The following is a 26,130-nucleotide window of genomic DNA, read 5'->3' on the forward strand; positions in this document are numbered from 1 at the left end:
TCACCGTTACTGTGATGACTGCTAGACACGGAAGCAGGAACGGGCAGACAAGGAATCAGGATCGAAGGGTTTATTTGGGAACCACTCCAAATGCAGGACACAGGACCATGTAACATCAAAACCTCAATGACAGACCTAGAGTTACAAACGCTGACGTGGACTTAAATACACCGGAGGAATCAATCTGACAGGAAACAGCTGGTCACTATCGGGGCTGCACACGTGGTTAATAAGGGGGCGTGGTACACTAGAGGATCCTACAGGCAGGTCATGGCAATTACACTCCTATTACACACTATATTGGACAAAATAAGACATATTAGATGTTACAAATATTAGATTATTATTATTGTACATTTAATTATGAAGAGCAGATATGCTTCCGATGCGTAGAGATGTATCATTTTCAATACGTTATACTTGGCTTACTTTATAACAGTCACAAAACAGTTGTGTTTAATCTTAGGGAGAAACACAAAATTTCATACAATTATAACTATGGCCCATTGCACCCACCATGACAACTAAAAAAAATACGCTAACGCCGTGTCGTGAACAGAGAGACCGCGAGATAAAGCGTGATTTACAGCAACCAATCAGAGTCGCCGAGCCGGCAGCTCAACTAATGAGATACAAAGGAAACGTTGGAGCAACATGGCGGACATTCAGACGGCGGCGGTAGATTTCGGATTTTACTCTACGGTTATTAACTTCATATTTTAGTGACACGGTGGGGAAATCAACTTTAACCATAATGTTGTGGTTTGAAATTATAAAGGAATAGCTATGAGTGGAAGGAGAAAGCACTGTGCCTCTCCAAGTCGCCCTCGGTTAGACGAACGTGAAACACAGCGGATGTCCATGCTTTCTCAAAATAAAGCAAAAAGCAACAAGTTGAGCAGGTCTCTGAGACAAACACAGCAGTCACCCTCCCTCGAATCGTCATATAACTATAAAAACGGTAAGAGCAAGAGGCACCCAAGTTCCAGCTAGCGGTAAACTTCTGACAGCAGCTCACAGTATCAGCCAGGTGCACTGAACCATTGTATTGCTATCCAGCCGGTTATTTAAAATCGGTCGACCATCGTTATTCTCTTTTTTTTTTACACCGGAAAGTTATTTTTTTAGATGTGTAGAATTCGCAGCCTGTATGATGCTTAATAATCTTCGAAGTCATCCCATATTTAGCAGATTGTGAGTTCAGGTAATGTATGTAAAATGCAGAATTCACTGTCCGTTAGACGTAAATTTTCAGTCCGCTTTCTAACTCCCCTTTCTAACTCATGCATGTTGATTTGATGGCCTTCACTCGTTTTGTGACTGACCCCTGGTGACGCATTATACTATTCAATTCCAGTCTGTTTTACTGGTCTCAGATGGGTCTGCTTTATGGACTGGCACCCTATATGTAGAGGCCACTGAAGCAGATCTTCAAGGCTCATCCCAAGGCTGCCTTGCCTATCACATCAGCAACCTGAGAAAATTTAAGTTCATGTACCACGGAAGTTCTTGTGGCAGCCCTGTACATAGCACGGCCCTTTCTGCTTTTGTCTACCACCAGATGGTAAAGTTACTTCTTGTCCCTCGTCAGAATGGAAGACTCCGAAAAGACGCACACAAATTAGGCTTAACGGTTTGAACAGTGCAGACTCTCCGAATCATGACATAGAGGATATCATATGGGATGCCACCTCACCTACACCTGTCCGAAAAGGTCAGTATTTATTCTGTCGTCTTTTTTTGTTTTTGTGCTATCATATACAGTCTTAAATATGACTTCTCATACTTCAATATCTATTTGAACATTGAAACAATTTTTTTAATTCACTTTGATTTTCCCAGTTCTTGAAAAAAATGAATGCTTCACAGTGCCTGTTTAATTTAGTAAACTTGTTTTTTTTTTTTTGTCCATACAGGTAAAGGGGCTGCTAAAGCATCCCGAAAGGCTGTGGACATTTCAGAAATCGTCAGTCGGATAGCTCCTGCGGTTCGTAACAACATTTGAATTGACTTTGAATGTTGTCTTCCTAGTGTTCCGGTTTCATTTGATATGACATTTCTGTCTTTGTTGCACTACATTTGGGCACTAACCTGGATGTTTTCTTCAGGGTGAGAGGCCAAGCGCTTCTGGATGTAAATTACTGCAGTGGATTGGTGACAGTGCTATTCCATGTACTCCTGAGGTCAAGCACCAGCGGACCCGGAAGAAATCCACAAGGTCATTTCATCCTTAGGTTTTGAATTTCATACTGCATGTGTGGAGTTCGCACGCTCTCCCCGTGTTCGTGTGGGTTTCCGCTGGGGGCTCCAATTTCCTCCGATGGTCCAAAAGCGTGCAGGGCAGGTTGATTGGCGAGTCTAAATTGGCCCTGTTATTGTGTGAGTGTGGCTGTGCATGTGCGCCCTGCGGTGTGTTGGCGACCGCCCAGGGTTGGTTCCCGCCTGCACCTGTGGTTCCTGGGATAGGCTCCGATCCTCCCCGCAACCCCAGTTGGTATTTAGTGGTTACGGTGATGGATGGATGGATGGATGAGGCACATAATTAATCTTTAAAACCACATTGACCTCAGTGCTGCATTTTGAAGACAGACGTTTGCAGTGTCTACTACAGTTAATAGATAAAACATGCAGAAAGCATCTCTCCATTTTCAGGAATGTCTTGTCCACTTAGGATCACAATGATACTGAGCCTACTTTAAACAGCGCTTAATACTACAGTAGAGTCCCATTATAGTGGACTCGCTTATAACGGAATATCGTCTATAACGGACGAGGTCTGCTGGTCCCGGCCGTGCGCCTTTAAGAACATGCAGAAAAAGCAGCGGATATAGCGGACTCGCTTATAACGGAATTTCGCTTATAATGCACAAACTATTTGGTCCCCAGGGCCGCTTTTAGCTGTAGTTTTATTCGGCTATAACGGACATGCAGGCTCCGCCTACAAGGCACGTGTCGTGCCGGTGGAGTCGGGATTATTAATAGTCACTCATCTGTTCAGTTAAAGTTGGATTACTACATATACAATAATCTGTACCACAAGTGTGTCTGCTGAGGTGTGGCATGAGTAAATGGTGTCCTGTAGTTGTGTTCTGGGCATACAGCAACTCCAGATATAACGGACTATTTTGCCAGGTCCCTTGAAGTCCTGGGATTTTACTGTATTTCACCGCAAACGACATACACACTTTATTCCCATTCCGCAAACTACCTGAATTCTCCTGTCTTCAGACTGTTGTAGGAAACTCATGCAAAGAGGTGGAGCCTGATTTCACTCCACAGATGTGAGCCAAAGTGCCTGCTAATTGTAAATATTTTGAAATATTTACAATATTTCACTCATAGCTTAATACATTTACAATATATTCTACAAAATATAATAGAAAACCAGTATCTCAAAAATCTTATTTATTCCTTCTTATGGAATGTACATTTACAGAAAAGTTGTTTTCAATCCATTTTGTTTCTGTTTTTCCCTTATTCTCCAGACTCCTGTGCAAAATGCAATTTTAAAGCAAAATGGAGGCTATTGCACCCTATTGCATTAACATTAATAAATGATTTGTGCCACGGTGCACTGTTACACCCCTGTAGTGCGTACCGTCATATGTTTTAATTGTGAAATATCCCGCTACATTGTTACATCTCCGCTTGGGAATGTAGTGTTCCGGTCCTTAGGTATCTTTTGTTATTTTAAGGTAAACATTTAGACTTGACTTCACACATCCATGTTCCCCATACAGGCAGAATGGTGTGGAGGACCTTATGAAGCTGGCCAAGCAGTTTGACATTAATATGATTCAGCAAGAAAAGGAGCAGGCAAAAGAGGGGGACCTGCGGGCCGCGGAGACGGACGTGGGTGAGGCTGGGACTCCGAGAGACTGTGAGATCGACCCACCCATCATGCTGAGTAAACTGGGGGGCACCGGGGAGGGGATGGCCCCCGGGAGCACTAATGTTGCCCAACAGATACCTCAGAAGCACGAAGAGCTCAGACTGGAATCTGAGGACAGCCTGGACGTGATTTTTGATAGGTCAACTCAGCCCCTCAGTGAGGGGCTGACCCCGAACACTCCCATCCAATCACAGGAGATGATGCTGACCCCTCCCAGACCATCTGTTGAAAAGGCGGTTAATTCTGTTACCGGTAACCTTCCCTTAACGTCTTCTGATAATGCAAACAAGGTTCCCAAGGGGAGCCAGGATTTCGATGATGACTGGGATGACGATTTACTCAACGACTCGTTTGTGCTTGAGATGACACTAAACCCGCCTCATTCCGTAGCTCCCAGGTACTGCTCGACACAGACAGACCAGATTGAGAAAAAGGACAACCGGGTTAAATCGCTCCAGCCATCCACTGCTGACCGCACTGCAGAGTCTGGCAGGCTGAACTCGGGTGGAGATGCCAGCAGCTTTGGCTCCACTGTGATTTTTCCAGTGAAGAATGTAAAGGTCAGAAATAGAACAACCTTCAAATTGGAGGGGAACCCCCATTTCCAGCCGCAAGGAACATATTCTGGAACATTCCCGAAGGGCCTTTCCGCCGGTGGTGGGGTACCTGAGGTAAAGACACAAAGCAGTTTTTGTCCAAGCCATGTTTCTGTGGCAACCAGGAACCAAGGTGACAAAATGACCCAGCACATTTCTAATAAGCAGCAAGAGAGGGCACCACTGAGGTCATTTGGGGTCAGAGAGACCTCGGTGACCTTGAGCAGCTCCCGCCCCCCCATGCCGTCAGTCCGGGCCAGAGACCGGACCTCGGTAGGCCAAAGCTCCTTGACCTCAGAAAAGCCAGCTAGTATGGGCCTGGGCTCTGCCCAGGAGGTCACCGATGAAGATCTGGATTCTTTTTTCACGTCCGACTCCCTATGGGATGATACCGAAGATGATGACTTGCTGTATCAAATCTGTAACGATGTGGAAAAGACCTCGCAAAGTGCTGGAATCCCCTCCCTAGCACATGCTGAACAGTGCCGAGTTAATCCTAACCCCCTCCTGGGCAGTGAGGATGGTCAGCTGACCCGAGTCACACATCGGCAGCCAAAGTCCCCCTGTGCCTTCACCCGTTCCTTCTCAGTACCAGCAAGCAACGCCTATGTTCCATTGGCCCCTCCCATTGCTTCCCACAGCAACCAATCCCAGGGCAGGGCAGTTGGGTCAGCCTCTAGGAGTCACACCACCTCAAACACGGGTCCTTCAGGCAATGGGAGCAGGCCGTACAAGTTCACGCAAGTGAGGAGTGTTACGGTGGGAGGTTCGACCCGTGGGCCTGTGGGCGGCGTGCAGGATGGCGGGGAAAAGACGTGGCCAGCATCCACGGGAAGCACGGCTGACCCCCCCCGTCCAAGCTCCTTTAAGCGGCACCTGTCTGAGCCCATAGCCCTCTCCACCAAGGGTAGGTCTTATCCTTAATAAGTGGCTTCATTAAATCTCTGTTAGCAGCCTTTGTTAAACAGGACCAAAGGCGATTCTCTGCTCTGCCATCAACCTAAGTGGAGTGAATACACCTACAAGCTAGAAGAGGTCAAGAATTTGGTTAAACATTTGAAATTTGTTAGGTACCCTCTGTCGTACACCATGCCATCATCTCATTTTGCATTAAGTTTTCCTCCAAACTAAATTTAACCGTTTCTTTATTATTATGTCCTTATTTCCGCAGTGTTTGTTTCCAGCCAGGTAGCTGTGAAATGTACCAAGGAGGAGATCGAAAGGAAGAAGCAGCAGGCCCTGGCTCGGCGACGGCTGCGGCTGCAGGCCTCTCAGAGGCCTCGGGCCCCGACCTGAGGGGCCCGCTCTCCAGGCCTGCTGTCCTTATATTACCCGGGACCTGGATATGGACACTATCAGAGGTCCCCCCTTTAGCTTCCAAATCAGCACTGGCTTTCAAAGCTGAGTGCTGGTTGTGAAGGGATGCATGGTGGCCTCAGGGAACGTGGGATGAAATCCCCCGGCTCTTTTATAGAGGGAGACCGTAACATTTCAACAAGGAGAGAGACCTAAAAATGAGCATTTTCAAGCTTTAAGTAGAGCAGTTAAACAGAGGCGTCCCAGGGTTTTGAAGTTCCTCAGCCAGCGTTGGTGTGAAATGAAATATTGAGTGCATTTCTGAAGAAGACCAAATGGCGCCTTCTGTGGTCAGCAGCCATCATTGCAACAGCAATGCAGTCTTTATAAATAAGTTAATGTGGTCCCCGTTTTAGTCTGTGGAGCTGAGCTGCACAGCCTTACTCAGGGATATGGAAGATGTCTCTCTGTCTTTCTCTCTGAACATGCCAGCTTCTGGTTACCTTATTACAATCACCGATCGCTTGTTTTCCTTCGACTGTGAAGGAAAATAAGCAAGGTGTTAAGCAGCCGGTCCGTGTTGTTAGATTGGCACCCTCAAGCCTGAGGTCCTGCACCTGTTTCTCATCTGTCAGAAGTTTCCTCTGGGTTCAGATGCCTTTCCACCTCCTTGATAATGCCCTCAGCATAGCTAATAACTGTGTAACGTGATAGTCTCGCCCCTTTAATAATGGATAAGCTTTGTATAAGTGTGAGATTCCCGATCCCTCCTCTGTTTAACTGTATATAAACAGTATTGTGGTCTTCTGTGTTGGTTTTGTGATATTTTTTTGTGTAAAAGTTTTGCACAGAAGTGAGTGTGATTTTGTCTGAGCAGATGAGTGTGTCGATTACACAGCGAATGGCTCTCACAGTCCTCCTTTAATACATTCTTTATTAAACAATGGTAATGCTTTTTACTTGAATTGCAACATTTATTTGAAGTGAATGCGGTCAGTAACATTCACTGTAGATCCATAATATCTTATTGACACCATACATCAGAAGGATGCAGGATTGCGAAAGAGCAAATAGTTAAACCCAGTTGCCTCACTGATACTTTTATTCAGAGCAACTTAATGTATTTTATTTATATAGCTGGAGCGTTTATGGGAGTGAGGGAGTGCGTACCTTAAGGGCCTCGCAGAATAGGTCTTCTCAGGGCTCCGACCTGAAGTCGATGGACTATAACAAACGTAATACACTTCTCTTTCTCTGAAATCCATCTGTGCGCAGCTGTAACTTGCCCTTGCTGTATGACTGTGTCTACATGCATTAGCTTGCAGTGCCTTGTCTTGATGACATGCACTTGACCTGTTTCCCTGTGTATAACGTGATGGGTTCTGGACTCCGAAGTAATTGCTTGAAATAAGCCGCGTACACCTATATATAACACCCTAAACAAAAGAGCTTAGAGATGCGATCAGGGCGGTGAAAGTCCACAGTCACCAGAGCCTTAGTGAGCTCCAGTTAGAACGTTCTCAGGTCTGATATATTAACAGCAGAAGGCATGTCAGTTTTTTCGAATTCATCTGAACTCTGACATCACAGCGCTGTAGCTTTTACAGAAAATAACAGGGTGATGTTTATGGTTGCGTACAGATGTCATGGAGGGCTGAATATGATACAGTGTGTACATGATGTCCGACATATTTATGTGAAAACGTGTAACATGTCTGGACACAACATGGTCCTTTCACGTGCAAAGCAAAGCCTCCTTTGTTCTTCTTAGCTGATGATGTTTTCTTGTAATATCTGTAGTATTTTTTTTTTCTTGTAATCCTGTGAGCTGTAGAAATGAACTGATTTATACATACCAAGTTCATTTCTTCATGTTTCTTCTTCGTGACTTGGGGTAACCCTGAAAAGTTTGTTTAATGAAAATCAGACACACTTTGGATAATGGTTACATTATTAATTTTGTTTAATACTTAGACTTTGATATCAAAGTATTGATAAGAATGGTTCTGTTGGATAGTCATTGCTATTGCACGGTTTATTAATACACTGCAGTGATAGTGTCACAGTTCCTTTTCTCCAAGCATTTTCTTAGTGGGGGTTGTCCATTTGTTTATGTATGATGTCTTTGGCTTGTCCAATGAAGTTGATTTTGCCTAATCTCATTAGATGGGACAGTATGGTCTTTAATTTGTTACCCCTGCATGTACAGAATGTCAGTCACGTTAAGTCAGTGTTTCTTAAACCAGTTCTCGAGGACCCCCAGACCATCCACAGTTTTGCTCCCAGCTCTATGCCACAGTCCACATCTTTGCTCCCAGCTCTATGCCACAGTCCACGTCTTTGCTCCCAGCTCTATGCCACAGTCCACGTCTTTGCTCCTAGCTCTATGCCACAGTCCACGTCTTTGCTCCTAGCTCTATGCCACAGTCCACGTCTTTGCTCCTAGCTCTATGCCACAGTCCACGTCTTTGCTCCCAGCTCTATGCCACAGTCCACTTCTTTGTCAAACTGTGAAGGAGCAAAAACGTGGACTGTCTGGGGGGTTCCCGAGGACCAGGTTGAGAAACACTGCCCTAAATGAATACTCCTTTCTGTTAATAGATGAAGCAATAACTAAGCATAGCAAAGAAATATCACCAATGACACAGCTAAGCACAGAGGGTTGCTGAAGAATGTACATTGTTTAGAGCCTGCATGAGGATTTTCAGGCTTACCTAAGGCCCCAGAGCACTGTGACCTGGCTGTAGACGATGGCCGCTAGTCTCAGTGAGGCTGCCAGGGATGTGATCATGTTGGAATTCATAACATTTCAATTACAACAAATTGCAATTCCACTGTTACTTGATTTTAAGTGATTTTGCTGTACAATAAATTATACCTTAACTAGTGACATTATATACTGTTTGTGCTAAAGATTATGTTTGTAGAAAGGGGAGGAAAGCCTGAAGGAATATTATAAAAGTCCTTTTTTAGTTTCATTTTCCCCACAAGTAACTATTATCTTGTGTCCAGTACTGATTGCTCAGATAACTATGTGAATATGTCAGTAGGCTGGTGTCTATATTTGTCCAAGTCTGTAGTGTCTCTATGGGTGTGTCAGAGTGTGTGTGCCCTGTGATGAACTGGCTTCCTGTTATAAGTGTCCCTCTGCCTTGTGAACTGAACCTCCTCTGATAGACTCCAGGCTCACCACAACCTTGCACTGGAAAAGTGGTTATGAAAAAAGCATAATCAGATCCCCAGTACGCCAGAGCATCCGTCCTGTAAAAGTTTATAAATACATAAGCCTGTTCCAGTCCATGCAAACAATGTTTCACTTGAACACTCTGAGTGACATTTTGCAGACGTCGGGCAGCAGATCTACTTAGGGGCAAAGGAAATGATCCGGACAGGCAGAATCATCCGGAATGCGATTGAGCGTCCACACAGGAGTGAACAGGAGAAGGGGCTCAAAAGTCAATGAAACACACCTCTGAAGAAGATGATGTGCAGTTGTGGGTTGTTGTCTTTCTGGAATTAGTTTGCTGTTATGCTTCAGGAGGGAATAGGGCACAGGGAACTGATTGTTCTTTATGTTCGGATCCACGGACGATGTTCTCGAGAGGTTTCATGCGAATGCACTTGGAAAGGACTAATGAGAAGGTGGGACATGAAGCGAAAGTAAGTTGGGCCAAGTATGTTGAAAAAGTCAGTTGCTGATAAAAAGCCACCATATTGGAAAAGTCTGGTAGTGAGAGACAAGGTGGGGCATGAGGGGAGAGGAGAAGTTCCAGGATTTTTTTTTTTGGGGGGGGGGGGGGCTGGTTAGCAACAGTTCTGGGTTTGTTTTGGAAGAATGTTGCCTTGAGGAGGATTTGCTATGCTGTCAGCTGGGTCTTAGTCATGCACTTGCACCATTTCCGCACCGTTTCGGCTAATTTAGCTCAGCCAGCATAGGATGTGTCTTGGAGTTAAGGTCTGGGTGATGGTCACCTAGACGTCAAGGGAGACTGAGCTGACTATAGGTCATTGGCGGGGCTTGACTTCCACTCCCCTCATCATCATCTATATGCCAGTGTCAATAATGTAGGAACTCCTGGATCCTCCTCCACAAGGTGACCAGAATATGCAGGATGTTTCCGGTCTCTGGAACAAAGACGTTATTGTTCACGGACAGAGATGACAGCTTGTTTCCACATATACTATTAGCTTTATCGATAAGCTTTATAGAGTAATCAATGAAACGTAGCATAAATACAAACAATGCTCAGGACGCAATCTTATCCCTGAAATGATGCTGGTAAACCCGTTTTAGCTATCACACTGTATACGCTATATGTAAAATAAAAATGCACAGGAAATAGGGAGTGGGGTGCTTGTTTTAAAGGAAAACCCATCATTGGCTGCTTTTGTCGTTAATATTGCTCTCCACCTCGCGGAGGTCTTGTGGGCCTTCCCAGGAATTCTCACTTGCGGACATTATACTCATCGTGTCAAATTTTGCAGCAGGACCTACATGCAATTTTGAATCACATAGGTGTGGCCTAGGAAACCGGTAGTATTTGTTACCCCTGATTGTTTGTGCTACTTGTAGCTTTATCATTCTTCATTCTTAAAAAAATAACGTGGCAAAATTTTATTGACTAATCGGAGAGGATGGTGTTAATTGTCAGTCCTCCAATTATTCATTATATATTCGACTATGGTTATATCGGTTGAACAGCAACTGAAAAAATGTAATTTGTCCTTTAATAGATTCATTTGTTTACTTGCCCACATCAAAGGTAATTTTATCTTGTACTTCTCCATCCATTCTTTTTAGATAATTTATTAATGCCATGAAACGTTGTGCTTGTAGTTAGGTAAGCTTTAAGCTAGCTGAAGTTGATGTTGGTTTTAATTTTGTGTGATTAACACAGTAGATTTGTTTGATTCTGTTGTTTTGTGCAACTGAACAGGGAAGGTTAAACCATTTAAAATCCTTAGCTATGCTGTCAAAGAAAAGTAAGCAAACTCAGTCAAGTAGCAGGAGTAAATTTAGAATAATATATTCTTAATTAACAAGCAGAATCTTGTACCTCAAAAAAAGATTTTTGTTTAATGTATTTTCATTTAGAGATCTACAAAAAACTAATGTTTCAGTTCATATACAGTAAATGCCCTGTGACTCAATACTACATAAGTGGTTGGAAGACTGATGGATTAATGTAATATTAAGCATATCATATAACACTATATTTGTATATTATTGTGTAAAATTATACATAGTAGTTTTTAAATCCCCATAATCCTATAAAATATAACATTTTCCAATGGAGGAACTTAATCTCTGAGTTGGAGCAGAGTTAATTATACTTTTAAATCATAATGCTTCTTTAATGTCACAATACTGCAATTTCTTTTCATTTTTTTTACAGTTTGTATTTTTGTGAAGACATAGCAATGATTCATATTCTTTATCTCAATTAGATTGATTTTAAATTTGACATTTGCTTTTTGTTTGCTGAAAAACCTGTTTTATACTATTATTGTAATAGTGTTTTAATGACATGCATTCTCTTTCTTTGTCTCCTATTAAATTATCTGTCATTTTTATAGGATGTACTGCCGGCCCTACAGTGACAGATGCACACACCGTTTACTTACCGTGATTTGCCCACATCTCTGTTTTTTGATCTATGTTGGCTTGTAGGGCTTGTCACAGAAGACAAGGGACACACGCTTTAGTTTTGTCCCTTTTCTCTTTCACTACACACTCACATACACACATGCATACATTGTTTACTCTGCCCCTTGGCTATTATGGAAATAGCATGAGTTTAATTGGCAGCTGTGAATGATAGCACCTGCAAACAACTCCGGGCTTGTTCCTGCGGTGTGGCAGCATTCCTGCTCCCCTTTAAATAAAGGCTGCTCATTGACTGGAAGAGGGAACCTGACAGGAGATGATTGATGATTGGCCATCACACCGAGCCTGACACTTACCACTCAGTCGCTACGTTTACAGCCGTCGCGACACCACAACACCACCTATAACATATCTAATCAGCAGGGTCAGGCACTCCGCTGCAGTCCCTCTTTGGCAGGCTGCACAGGGGACAAAATGGCGGGCCTTTTAGCAAGGATTGTACCCCAGCCGCAGCTCTGGTAATTGTGTCCCGGAGAAAAATCCTTTCCTCTCGCGGTGTTACCTTGGTGAAGGACAGGCTTGGTCAAAAAAATGTATCAGACGCTTTTCGAACATAACGGTCATTAATACCAAAAGATATTAATTAAACATGGTGTGCGGTGTGTTTGATATTTTTGCAATCATATACTAATGTAATTTACAGTGGTTGATTTGTATATATTTAGTTATATAGTTATATATTTAAGTGTGATTGTGTGTAAGTTTCACGCAGTATGGAAAATACCCGTAAATTTTTGTCATATTCAATGTTTTCTAATTTCTGGGTTCTTACATTAGCTGCCACTGTTACCCAGACTGACCATGTGTCCATTATGGCAAGACAACGGAGGCGTAAAAGAAAAAAACATACAGCCCATCGTTTCATTAGACTTCCACTGCTGTTAAATTAATAACTCGGAGTAACAACTGCAACTGAAAAACACTTGCCAATTTATATATGAGCGGTCACTTCTACTCTGCCTCCGAGGAATAATTATGAAAATCAAATGCAACCACATAACATGAATTATAATCGTACTGAAATGCACATGCAGTTCTTTGTTTTCATTTTTATGCAATGAGGCAATTGTATATTCCGCGGATATTTAACTATTTTTGTTATTCTGATCAAATTAGCAAAGTTTCGACAAAGCAAGAACTGGCTGCAGTTTGTAATGGAGGTTAAGGTAAACAGACTAAGGTATGTAGCCTATTTTAGGGTAAATTTGGCAACTAGTAGTATTTTAAGAGAAGTACAGAACCTTGCTGTACAGTATTTATTTTACAGTGTTATGTCTTAATGACGGTACATTTTTACCGCATCGATGGTTTCTGTGATTGTGCTGATGACATTTTTTTAAATATTTTTGTTCTGATTTAAAAAATGTCCAGAACATAAATATGTAAATTGAATTAAATGTATACTGGTTAAAGTACATAAATTATATTAGAATGTAAATCACTGATATGTTTTGTTCCTATTTTGTTCATACTTCTATCTTGTGGTAAAAAAATCATCTCGATCAAGCAACACTACTGACATCTAGTGTGTCTTTTGTTTCCGCTTTGGATAAAGAGATGAGGTCTGTCCTCTTAGGAAATGGCTGCAAACTTAATACACGGGGCTAACAGTAGAAATATGGCATGTCTGCTGCAGCGTATGAATAATTTATTATGGATGGCAGATATAATTATTCTAAGTGTGACCATAAAACTGGGAAAACAAACAATGGAACGAGGTCATTGCTATGTCTGTGGTGGTTTTGTGGTGTACATTTATATTAAAGTTCAGAATAATATATAATAGTTTCTGTATATGTATTTGCTATTTAAAAAAAAACTACTGGTTAAACATCATATTCATTTAGTTCATTTTCAAAAGTTTCTGTTACATCTAGCTACATTGTAACATTTTCAGTTTCAATGCAGAAGATATCCCCAATATGCTATTAAATATTTGTGGCTAAATGACTGGACCTCTGCCTGGGGATTTGAACACGTGGCAAAGGTCACTTACATGTCTTCTATTTTATGTAACAACTATAAATGCAACTGCATGTTTATTCAAGTGATTGAAGTTCTTTTTTCTTTCCTGGGGCACCTAATCAGGGTCTCGCACCGGACCGAAAGCCACAAATCCTCTGGGTCCTAATGTAGCTCTCTGATATATGCCAAATGCTGTTTCGCACATATTTAAGAGTCGTAAGCAATACCTCCCATTGACTTACATGTTTGTCTTTCTCTGGGAAAATATCAGAAATAATATTCCTGAAAATAACGTATCAGAGAGTCCTTTGTTTGCTTATGACCTCAGACCCCAAGCACTAGTCCTCCTAGAAGCCTGGCTTGGCTACTGTGCTACAGAGCAATGAAAGTGACACAATGGCCTTGTGATGTGATTTTACGGACAGAAAAGGCCGTTGGGTCCTGATTTTATACGAGTGTGTGTGTGTGTGTGTGCTCGCTGGAAAGAGTGAGCCCAGTGTGATGAACCATTTTTATAATGGAGTTCTCATGGAACTGTAAATAATTAATGTTCTAGAAAAGCTTCGGACATTTTCATACATTAGCCTCCCACCTAATGGCGAGAAAGAGCTCTGGGATGATCGATGTAGAGGAGAGGACTTCATTACTACCTGGCTCCTGATACAATCCCAGCGCTTTTTACGGCTCGACACCCGTAATCCTGGCTTTTCTATAGTACGTTTTATTTATGTATTTACGTTCTTTCATTTATGTAGCTATGGAATTATTATGACAATTGCATCGTATTGGAATATTCAGTAATGCAACAAATGTACATTCTTTTAATAGAGCAGCAAGCAATGGGCCTGGCGGATTTCAAGGCGCACTTCTAAAAGGGGGATTCCGCGCATACCTCCCGAAATCACCAAGTGGGTGATGACGGCTTCTTTCCTCAGCAATGTCCTCTCTTCATCTGAAGATAAAGTTAATCTGTCCTGACGGCAAATCTCAGGGCTCCTCGTCGGGGTTATCCTATCTTGCGTGCGCGAAAAGGCCACACGGAACCATTACGTACAGAGTCAGACATCCACGGTGAACCGGCTTCCAGCCCCGAGACGCCTCAAATAAGCTACCAGCTCAAATCCACCTTTTTTCTTTCTGCTGCATTTATGGGTGAAGCGAGAGGAGATGTGAAAGTTTATGGGCAAAATAAAAGCTCGGCACTGGGGACCGGAGCGATATCTGTTCTAGAGAGCAAGGTGGGGTAGGGATGTAGCTAGCTGTTGAAAAGCAGGCCTTTTGAACGGTTGACATTGGCTTTGTAAAGGAGTACAGTATGTGCTTCGGGAATGACAACAAAGGTAGCTTTCATAGGAGGCTGTGTGGTATGCCAACAATATCTCATCTATTATAAAGAGCTCTGGATGATGCAGGCTAGTGAATAAGGCAAGGAGAGCAGAGTCTGTATGGTGGGATCTCTTCCCAGCTACGCTGGGATTATAAAGACTCATCAGGACGACGGTAAAATATATAATGCGTATCATAATGGGCTGTTTACGTCGTCATTGCGCATCATACGTTCTAAAAAATTGCGCAAAATTAGTATTTTATCTGACATTAATATGTTTGTTTAATATGCTTTCGGTATGATTAATTGAATTAATATAACAAAGACTGTAATTAACAGGTCTCAGTGTAATGTATAACACAAATCAAGTGGTTTAATATGATTACAACAGGCCCCAGTTGTCATGAGAGTCCTGCTACAGTTGTGCTATAAAAAAAATGAACTAAAACCGGAACTGGCAAGGAAAGAGAGGGAAAAAAGCATGAATATTTCAGCAAGTGTTTGTTACGGGTTGGTTTTAGCTGCACTTAATGGCACACTTTACCAGGCAGATTTTTCATCCATTAGTAAACAGGAGTTCTGGGAATTGTGGCGGGGGGGGGTTGATTTACCCAAGACTGGAACGTTTCAGACTATATTAAATGCACAGAATGCCATTTGTAACCCTGACACCTTCTCTTGCACAGAGAAAAATGACTCACTCAGGAGTAGGGAGAGTGCAATTGCTGTTTGGAGAAACATCGGATTTCATCTGACAAACAGGACTTTTTCGATCAAAGCCGCTGGATAAACGGCAGGCAAACAATGAGTGCGTGTGAAAACCTTGTAATGGATTCTTAGCATCTGACTATTACCTGTTTAAGGGCTGATCAGAATCTCTCAGATTCAGAGATCTGTATCATACAGAGATGCCTTTCAGGGAGGCTGTGCAGTCAGCAGAACTCACGGATATGTGCGCATCAGTGAATCATTGATCCAAGCGGCTTGCATTTGAAGTCATACCCAAAGGAGTCATTGTCTAGTAGCCTATAAATATATCAAGGCTCCTAGCCGAACTACTAAAGCTGCCTTTACGTGTGTGTGTGTCTGTGTGTGTGTGTGTGTGTGTGTGTGTGTGGCCATGTATGTATTACATTGTCAGGACCAAATGTCCCCACAATGTGACAAAACCCTGTTATTTTGACCTTGTGGGGATCATTTTTGAGTCCACATGTAGGGAAACTTAATTTTATAAAAATCTCTGACTATAGTCAAAAAACTATAATATGGCAAAAGTCCTGTTACTTATAGTTAAGGTTGGATATATATATATATATATATATATATGTACACACACACATTATTTAGCATTACAAGCAAATACCACTTGAGAGATTAAATTCTGGTACACCATTCTGAGGTACACCAGAGATATAGAAGCCAGGAGAATAAACCGGACCTTCTCCACTGAACCATCCAAGGTGTACTCTCAGTGGCAGGGTAATAGCATGAAGATAGACCCACCAAGGCTGGAGACTGAGCAATACTGGAAGAGCATATGGGAGAAAGAGGCATCACATAACAACAATGCACAGTGGCTTGTGGAACTAAGAGCAGACCACAGTAACCTCCCTGAACAAGCCCCAGTAACCATCACATTGGCAGACATCCAAGAAAGAGTCTCAAACATGAAGAACTGGACAGCACCAGGTCCCGACATGATCCACGCCTACTGGCTAAAGAAGTTAACTGCACTCCATGAGCGCCTGGCAGCACAGATGAACCAGCTGCTAATGGATGGGACCCACCCGGAATGGCTGACCAAAGGTAGGACAGTCCTGATACCGAAGGACCCCCAGAAGGGACCGGTCCCATCCAACTACCGGCCAATAACCTGCCTCTGCACAACATGGAAGCTCCTATCAGGCATCATAGCGGCTAAGATGAATAGGCACATGGATCAATACATGAGCGGGACCCAGAAAGGAATTGGTAGAGATACCAGAGGAGCAAAACACCAGCTACTGGTAGATAGAGCAGTCACTCAAGACTGTAAGACCAGACATACCAACCTGAGCACCGCCTGGATTGATTACAAGAAAGCCTATGACTCAATGCCTCACACATGGATCCTAGAATGCTTGGAACTGTACAAGATCAACAGGACTCTAAGAGCCTTCATCAGGAATTCAATGGGGCTGTGGAAAACAACTCTAGAGGCCAACTTCAAGCCAATAGCACAGGTTACCATTAAGTGCGGGATTTACCAAGGAGATGCCCTGTCCCCGCTGCTGTTCTGCATAGGCCTTAACCCTCTCAGCCAGATCATCAACAAGACTGGCTACGGATACCGACTACGGAATGGGGCGAACATCAGCCACCTCCTCTACATGGATGACATCAAGCTGTATGCCAAGAGTGAACGAGACATCGATTCACTGATCCACACCACCAGGATCTACAGCAATGACATCGGAATGTCATTCGGGCTGGATAAGTGTAGTCGAATGGTAACAAAGAGGGGGAAAGTAGTCAGAACCGAGGGGATCGTACTGCCAGAGGGCAACATAGCAGACATTGAGGATAGCTACAAGTACCTTGGAATCCCGCAGGCAAACGGGAACCATGAAGAGGCCACAAGGAAAGCAGCAACAACCAAATACCTGCAACGAGTAAGGCAAGTCCTGAGAAGTCAGCTGAATGGGAGGAACAAGATCCGGGCAATCAATACCTACGCCCTACCAGTCATCAGATACCCCGCTGGCGTTATAAGCTGGCCAAAGGAGGAGATGGAAGCCACTGACATCAAGACAAGGAAGCTCCTCACAATGCATGGCGGGTTTCACCCCAAATCCAGCACACTGAGACTATACACTAAGCGGAAAGAAGGAGGCAGAGGACTAGTGAGCGTCAAAGCCACTATCCAGGATGAAACATCGAAGATCCATGATTACATCAGGAAGATGGCCCCGACTGATGACGTGCTCAGTGAATACCTCAGGCAACAGAAACCCAAGAAGGAAGAGGAGCAAGAACAGGAACCATCATGGAAAGATAAACCCCTGCACGGCATGTACCACCGGCAGATAGAGGAAGTGGCTGACATTGAAAAATCCTACCAGTGGCTGGACAAAGCTGGACTGAAAGACAGCACAGAGGCATTAATCATGGCAGCACAGGAACAAGCTCTAAGTACAAGATCAATAGAGGCTGGGGTCTACCACACCAGGCAGGACCCCAGGTGCAGGCTGTGCAAAGATGCCCCCGAGACGATCCAGCACATAACAGCAGGGTGCAAGATGCTAGCAGGCAAGGCGTACATGGAACGCCATAACCAAGTGGCTGGCATAGTGTACAGGAACATCTGCGGGGAGTATGGGCTGGAAGTCCCAGGGTCAAGATGGGAGACACCTCCAAAGGTGGCTGAGAATGATAAGGCTAAGATCCTGTGGGACTTCCAGATACAGACTGACAAACTGGTAATGGCTAACCAACCGGACATAGTAGTGGTGGACAAGCAGAGGAAGAAGGCCGTAGTGATAGACGTAGCAATCCCAAGCGATGGTAACATCAGGAAGAAGGAACATGAGAAGCTCGAGAAATACCAAGGACTGAGAGAAGAGCTAGAAAAGATGTGGAAGGTGAAGGTAACAGTGGTCCCAGTGGTAATTGGAACACTCGGGGCAGTAACGCCCAAACTGGGAGAGTGGCTCCAACAGATTCCAGGAATGACATCTGAGATCTCTGTCCAGAAGAGCGCAATCCTAGGAACAGCTAAGATACTGCGCAGGACCCTCAAGCTCCCAGGCCTCTGGTAGAGGACCCGAGCTTGAAGGACAAAAGACCGCCCACAGGAGGGCGAGTGGGGAATTTTTTTTATGTACACACACACATTATTTAGCATTACAAGCAAATACCACTTGAGAGATTAAATTCTGGGTATTTGTAAGTTAACATCACCAGTAAAGAACACGACTCCAAAATCTTCTGCATGTTTTCACTTCATCACCAGTATCAATTTTTACTGTTAATGCACTTTTCACACAAATGATTGTGGATAAGCACCATTGCAACATAGGCCATCCTGAGGAACTTAATACGCTTCTTTGGGCCAGATTTTCATTTTAACTGAAAATAGAGCAAAGAGGGTGCGTTGAGTAAAACTGCAAAGTGTCGTGAATCATGCTTGGTTAGACGGCGATTATTGTAGTGCCTGTCAGGAACGATCTGCCGATACGCAAGGCAGGCTTGGCGTTAGTGCCGGTGTACTGTATGGTGTTAAATGAATCGCTGAGCTGAGCTAAGTTACATTTAACATAAATTATTACGGAGAACTGTAAACCACACAGTTAGAACAATGTGTCCTTACAGAATGGTTATGTCTGGAACTAACTGCAGAATATACATGGCTCACTTTTGTACGCCTAGCTGTTTTCAAAGGGCTGTGCGGCAGGTAGCTGTCACATTTTGGTGTGAAGCGGATTACGGCAGTTGTCGTAAGCTCCGCGATTTTCAAACATTAATGTTAATGAGCTGTGCAGGATGTTGGTCCGACCACAGTAATAATCCGCAATAACGGCAACACTGAAACTCTTAAACCTGGTTCAAATTTCCACCCCATTTTGATGCAGTACGCACTTCTTCAGGTTCAAAGAAACGGCCTGGAAGGCGGCGATATTACAAAACTACGGCAGACCTTCTTAAACAAATCAGTCAGTTTGGAATTAGCTTCATTGATGGTGAAAAGTGAGCGGCTTTTGCATGCATAGCAGATTAGCCGTATAGAGTAAATTGGGCCTTTACCAGAGGACACTTTGTAAATATTCCAAAACAGCCGGTTCTTATTTCCAGTGACTACCAGCATTATTTAGCCCTAATAGACTTTTTTGTTGTTTACGTTTGAATTTGGCTTCGGATGTCACATTGACGCAAAACGATGGCCTCCTTGAATGTGCGAAAGTATGACAAATAGGAGAAAATGATCAATAATAATTAAGTGTAATTTAGCTTGAAGTGGGTTACTTGTTTATAGTATAATTAAAGGTTTTTGTTAGTATGTTGTGAATAACATTTTATTTCAGTTAATAATGTATGACACTTTATCGGCCATTGTACAGGTACATAGGAAATTTTTTTTTTCCCATCATGCTCTCCTGTGAGGCACACACACACACACACACACACACACGGGCAAAAGCAAAGCCTAGGGTCAGGGTCTGCCATTTGCTCTAAGGCCCTGCTGCATACAGCTTACTCTCCTGGCCATGGGGTTCGAGCTGGCGCCCATCCAAACACAGGCGCAGACTCCTGACCTGCAGAGACGCACAAGCCACCCCCCTCGAAAACTTTTACACGGAAAGAAAATTAAGCCTTTTAATTTTCTTTCAACTCAAAGCAATCAGTGAAGGCAGCTCGTAGGGTAAGCGATGATTCATCAGAATGCATGCGGGAATAGTGGTGTGAGACTCATAAAAGATTAAAACAAAGCGAGGGTGGGGTGCCGAGCTCCGCAGTGTGAGAGCCGTTATGTCCAGAAACGGTCAGAGGGGCTTGTTAATTTGGGCAGCATGGCGGGACAGTGGGTGGTTCTGTAATCTCACGCCTACAGGGCTGGACGTGTGTGTCCTGCCCTCCCCAACTCTGTATGTACTGGGAATCTGTATGTTGCATTTGTACCCTTTTGGGTGACTTGTTATAGATTCAAGTGGCTGTGTGTGCCCTACTACGGAGTGCTGTCCCTTTGGGGTATGTCCCACTCTAGGCTTCCTGGCTGCCACGGTGACCCTGTTCTGGGCACATGCCTTTGTCTCCGAAGGGGTGGACCCTGACCCCGAAGTATCCTCAGGAATATTCCTCCAGATTTAATTTCAAGGACGACCGGGCTGAAGGTCATCGCTAAAGATCTTTATTTAGCTATAACAGGTTATGAAAGTTTTTCTTTTCTTTTTTTTCATAAGGGGTGTCGTAGGGGGTGGGGTTGGGGGGGGGGGGGGGGGCGGCCACACATCTGTCATCAGGCTTAACGGGAGTTTATTTGAAGTACTTGGCCACTGGTACGGGTCTAAAGCCGTGAGCTGCCATTTAACCGGTTTCAGCCGGTGAAGTAAGAGCGATTAATCACAGAGGTGTGGAAGCGGCTGGAAGGCATCATGGAGGAGAGGGGGTGTGGGTCCGCCGTGGCCTGGGTTCAGCACATGCCAGAGAGGGAAACGTCGAAATTACGCTAATAATAATAATAATAATAATAATAATAATAATATTGCCCGGCTCTGGACCCCGTGACTCTGTATAGACAAGTTGTATGAAAGATGAATCGATGAATAATAATACAGAGATTTTTTTTGTTACTTTCTGGTAACACTTACAGTACCAATTTGCAAAAGAAATAGAAAACAGGGCTGGTCCCATTAAATGCGAAGCGACCCCTTTTCCCAGCGAAAACACAACAGACAATTAAAAATTCCACACTGTAATTCACTGCTGTATGTGCCGGATGGGATCGCATATGTCTCAGCCAATAAAAGTGTTTATTCTGAGCCCTAGATCTTGGGTTGAGGCTCAGACCCAGGGAATGAGTGTCATTCAGTGATTGTGATGGATGAGGTTCTCTTGTGGGGGAATCAAAGAAGGGAGGGCTATAGTCAGCCAGGGAACCTCAGCTAATCTTCTTTTGGCACCACCGACTTGCCAGCGGGCCTCCTACCTCTTGCATCATAATGAAAAATAAGTCCCTTAGCTGATTGGACCATGAACTGGAGGAAGGTGTGGCCTCTCTGTCTAAGCAAGTTTTTCCCAACCCAGTCCTCGGAGACACGCAGACAGTCCATGTTTTTGCTCCATCCCAGCTCCCAACCACGAGCTGTCTGGGGTCCCCAAGCACTGCATTGAGAAACACTGTCCTAAGCCTGGCAGGCAACTTTTTAAAACTGAAAAAAGAGTTTTTGCCAGTTACAATAATCCAAGCAAAAATGTACAATCTCCCCTAAAACTATAATATATCTAAATTATATATATATTTAAGACAACATTATATATTTATAATTGTATATTTGTGTGCATTTGTTTTGCAGACAAATTTCTCTAAAGCAATGTACATTTTTCAGGACAGCAGGGTTAGCTAGTCCCTGGAACAGGGTTACAGACTTTGCTTAAGATCCCAGTAGATCCAGTCTGTTCAAATCACAGTCCTCAAGGTCCAAGCACTGCCTGTGAGCTGGTGTAAAGTCTTTGTGGCCAATCAGAATCAGTAATTATCAAACTGGCTACCTGGAAGAACAGAGAACAAAGAATCGAGCACCAAATGTGGAGACCCCCCGCAGTAGTGAAGTCATTTGGGTGAACTTTGGATTTGAACTGACAACCTTCTAATTGCTAACATGGCAGCCTAACCTGCTAAGCCACTATCCCTCCAGCCAAGTGCTGTTTTAACATTAATAGATGATATACTTATTTCAGCCAGGAGAAATTCATGAAAGGCACCAATGGGATTTGGACCCCGGATCTCCAGTTTACAAGACAGGCGTTTTAACCATCTAAGTCACAGTGCCATTCCAGCTTAAAGTATGAAGTAATACAGCTTAATGTTATTTTATGATAATTGGACATAAAATGTTGTTGGAAACTGGTTTCCTCGGATATTCCAGAGAAATGCAGTTAGACTAACTGGTGTCTCTCCATTGCCTGTGGTGTGTGATTATGAGCATGTGCATGCATGTCCATTGTGATGAATGTAATCTGTTAATTGGAAATGGTTCCTGCATTTAATGCAATTGTCCTGTAATGAATCCTTTGATTTTGTTAAAATTGACCAGTCCGCTTCAGTTACTGATATTGAGAAGATCCTTGAAACTCCGGAAGGGAAGTGAGGTATCTGGTCTCGCCTGAATATCTGGGGATGGGCGAGGAGCACTTGGCACTGACTTGATTTCCATCATTTCCATTTCATGGGAAAGTCACCGGGAGCCCAACTTATGGTTTCAGATGCTTTGTCTATATAACAATGATGTTCTTCTTCTTGGGGCAGCACAATATGACAGCGGCAAATCAGTGAAAGCGAATCTGAGGAATTTAGAAATTCGAACTGCATTCTCAGAAGCTCAGTTGGAAACTCTCTCATCATATTTAGCACTGTTTTGTGCGTTATGTCCTTTTTTGAAGCGCGACTGCAAATGTTGTGCATGAGGCTGAAATACAAGAACATGAAACCTCTAAAAGCCTAATAAAAGTGCAGCTCATTCCAGATAACCAAGACCTCGAACCCAGAAACAAGATGCTAGTTAACCAAAGTCGCATACCGGGAAACTCAACGCCAGCTAACCAAAACCACAAACCCGGAACCAAGACCTCAGGTAACCAAAACCACAAACGAGGAAACACGATGCTGGTGAACAAAACAAAAACATGGAAATGAAACAGTATCATATCAACACCAGCCCCACAAACCTGGAAGCTAGACTCTAATATTAGCCTACAAGAACCAGACACTGAACATAGTGCTTCTCAGTCCAAACAGAACTTGAATTCAGAACTTCTAGTTCAGAGCAAAATCACACGGACCGTGCTCAGTCCCATAAGAGATGCAGGCCGTACTGGAGAACACATCTACTGTTAAGTTGACCTAGCCCTTCAATCTTTCTTGATTTTTCAGAGGTGACCCTCCGAAATATGATCCTGTATGGATTTTCTGTACAGCCAGATTTTGATGGCGCACATGGGTGGAGTGGCCTCTTTGAGGCTCGGGGTCTGTGCCAGCAATCGGAAGGTCGCTGGTTTGAATCCTGGGATCGCCACCAGTAATCCTACTCTGTAGCCACTGGGGAAAAAAATTCACAATGGTTCATTTGGAAAAGTGTGGTGCTGAGGTATTACCCACTGCACAGCTGCACTCAGGCTCTCGCCCTGAAGTGCTCTGTCATGTGTTGGGTGTGGCAACGTGCTGTAATCATTGCCCTCCCCCCCCCTTACCTACTTCTAAAAGGGCCATGTCATCAGAACGGAGCATGGCGCTGAAACATAGGGGTATGAGCTTATATTTTTCTCACAGCCATCTGCTTCTCTGTTTTATACTGGGTCTGATCTCAGAATTATCAAAATAATTATCACCTTAGAGATAACATGCAAGGATCCCAGTGACATGTTTTCTCCATTTAAACTTCCCTGTCACAGCCTGTGTGTGCAGTTGAATAACAGCTAGTTTAGCCTTTCATTTCATATATATTTAAAATCTTTATATGTATGCAAGTGACTTCTCGTTATCTTGACATTTGCGTCCTCGCCAGGTTAATTATGGCCATGGTAATCTTCTGTTTTGCTTGATGAATGAAAGGATCCTGTGGGGATTGTCTGCCACGAACGTATGCGGTTACAACTCTTGTATCGGACACTATTGGTTGGCCATGCGTTTGCTGTAGAGCTTAAGAACGTTTTATAATTCAATCGACTCTCCATAACTTTACTTGCCAGATCCCTTCCCCTGACAGTTGTTGTGTTATCCTTTACTTTTCATCAGAGAAAGACCAAATATGGCGGACTACTCCTCTTCTTCATCATCATCACAATCATCAAGAAAATGCAGCCATTCTGGACCGTCGGCATCAGTGATGTCTTCTTTCTCTGAAAAGTCCCTTGTATTAGAAATCCCCTCCTCTAGGTCACTGTCACCTTTCAGATCCAGAGATAACGACTCGCAGGCTGTTATCTTTAGGTCTGTTCGCCGTGCACGGATGCACCAATGGCTAAGAGAAATCTGAGTAAGAAGATATTTAGAGAAGAGCAATTAAAACAGATAATAAATTCACCAACAGCAACGATGCATCAAGGATATTTGTTTATTTTGGATCTTTGAAAGTTCCTACACACATTAAAGGCCATATTACAGAATAACCCGCAGAATCGTCTTTGTATATAAAATCTGCACAGATATTCAAAAACATTTCCAAGTCCAAACACCGTCTGAGTTCATGGCCTCAATGGCAGAAAAGTTGTAAAATTTTACTGAAAAACAAAGAGATTAATGCTGTCATGTTAAACATTTCGAATGGGTCAAACTGACCTGCAACTTAATAGGAGGGTTGAAATAAACTGACGTAAACACAAGCGTCCTCAGATTTTTCCCGAAATGCCGTCTAATTTCTAATATATCAGTTTTATTTCTTTGGCATGGTGACACAGAGGATGCTTGGGATTCGTGACTCATCTGAGAAAGATTTGTGGTAGGATGTGCAAACACCAGTTGTGGAAAGACTGAAATCCCTTTCAGAATGTAAACAGATTAATTTTATTCGATAAATACAGATGTCTATGGATGTCAACAGATGTCTGTATTCCTTCCCGGCAACATTTCTTTGTTTTTAGTTTATTCTGTTATTATAATGTTTTGAATCCATGATGTTTCCATTAAAAACGACTTCTTTAAAATGATGACTTCAAAACATTTCGAAATGATTTTCTTTGGCATTCTGCATCGGCATTTCAATTTATGCTTTGACTATAATCTCTTTTTATTTACACTTGGTACTCTGGTTATTTTTGTGGAAACTACACTTACATGTAAAGTATTGTTTAAAAAGTTTAAAGTGCAGTGAAGTTCCTGGCGGATTCCTCATCATGTAAAATGGTCTCGATTGGTCCTTTAAAACGTGGCGCGCCGATAAGTGGAAAATAAAGAGCAACGACGCACGGTGGGAGGGATGGATTTTGTGGAATGCAAACTCCTAAACTGTCTGCAGCCTCTATTCATCACGTCAGACTTCTTTGCCCGTTCTTCATTCCAAGGCCACTGTCATGCACTGGCCGGTCTATACATGAAAAGGCTTTTTTGTACTCATCAAAACACAAGATCTGTCACATAACTCAAGGGATTATATATTTTTATATATTTTGGTAACACTTTGCCTAAAGCAGTCACATAAATGTATTATACATTGCTTCGTAATGCATGATGACGTATTCATAAGGTATTGTAAACACGGCTATAACTGTTTACAAAAAGGAATAACACATTATAGCCATGTTTATTATGCATTATGAATGCTCTATGAAGCACTCAACTATAATGCACTATAAATACCTTCATATTGCAGTACAAAGCATCCTTAATTTTTATACTGATCATTACAATGCATTATGAATGCATTTATTGAATGCATTTATATGACTGCTTTAAATAAAGTGTTACCTATATTTAATTTTAGAACAAGAATAATCACACTTTAAAATAATGCATTAAGGGTTTTCTATTGTGAAAGCATCGTGAAAACATTGTATGTTTACACCCTGGGATATTATTTTATGCTTCGCTTGGATGTGCTATGAAACAGAGTCGACTCGCAGCCTGGAGAAGCGCAGAAGCCCCTGCAGAGAAGCTGATCCCTGTTATCACTTTGGTTTCGCAAGTAGAGAGTAACAT

At 43.0% G+C, this 26,130-nt stretch overlaps 1 protein-coding gene and 1 long non-coding RNA gene across 5 annotated transcripts; both read left to right on the plus strand.

Annotated features, from left to right (window-relative positions):
* The first annotated feature begins 610 nt into the window (after positions 1–610).
* Positions 611–6,749, plus strand: LOC125715647 (ewing's tumor-associated antigen 1-like). Of its 4 annotated transcripts, XM_048987440.1 has the most exons (7): positions 611–678; positions 779–961; positions 1,562–1,714; positions 1,917–1,987; positions 2,109–2,218; positions 3,741–5,395; positions 5,660–6,749. In XM_048987440.1, the coding sequence occupies exons 2-7, from the start codon at positions 787–789 to the stop codon at positions 5,782–5,784; spliced, it is 2,289 nt and encodes a 762-aa protein (XP_048843397.1). In that variant the 5' UTR covers positions 611–678; positions 779–786; the 3' UTR covers positions 5,785–6,749. The 4 variants fall into 4 exon arrangements, with proteins under 4 accessions (XP_048843397.1, XP_048843396.1, XP_048843399.1 ...); XM_048987439.1 differs by having other exon boundaries at positions 618–961; XM_048987442.1 differs by having other exon boundaries at positions 618–961; positions 5,673–6,749.
* A 15,235-nt stretch (positions 6,750–21,984) lies between these two features.
* Positions 21,985–25,153, plus strand: LOC125715669 (uncharacterized). Its single transcript, XR_007384143.1, has 2 exons — positions 21,985–23,071; positions 24,232–25,153. It is a non-coding gene; the product is annotated as an uncharacterized LOC125715669 (long non-coding RNA).
* Positions 25,154–26,130: the final 977 nt, after the last annotated feature.

Source organism: Brienomyrus brachyistius, chromosome 20 (genome assembly GCF_023856365.1).
Source record: "Brienomyrus brachyistius isolate T26 chromosome 20, BBRACH_0.4, whole genome shotgun sequence".
NCBI lineage: Eukaryota > Metazoa > Chordata > Actinopteri > Osteoglossiformes > Mormyridae > Brienomyrus > Brienomyrus brachyistius.

Bases quoted from the DNA above. Each gene is read 5' to 3' on its own strand.
- LOC125715647 (XM_048987440.1), top strand. From the start codon at position 787: ATGAGTGGAAGGAGAAAGCACTGTGCCTCTCCAAGTCGCCCTCGGTTA. The intron at 1,715-1,916 runs GTCAGTATTTAT...TTGTCCATACAG, and splicing joins ACCTACACCTGTCCGAAAAG to GTAAAGGGGCTGCTAAAGCA. The intron at 1,988-2,108 runs GTTCGTAACAAC...TGTTTTCTTCAG, and splicing joins TCAGTCGGATAGCTCCTGCG to GGTGAGAGGCCAAGCGCTTC.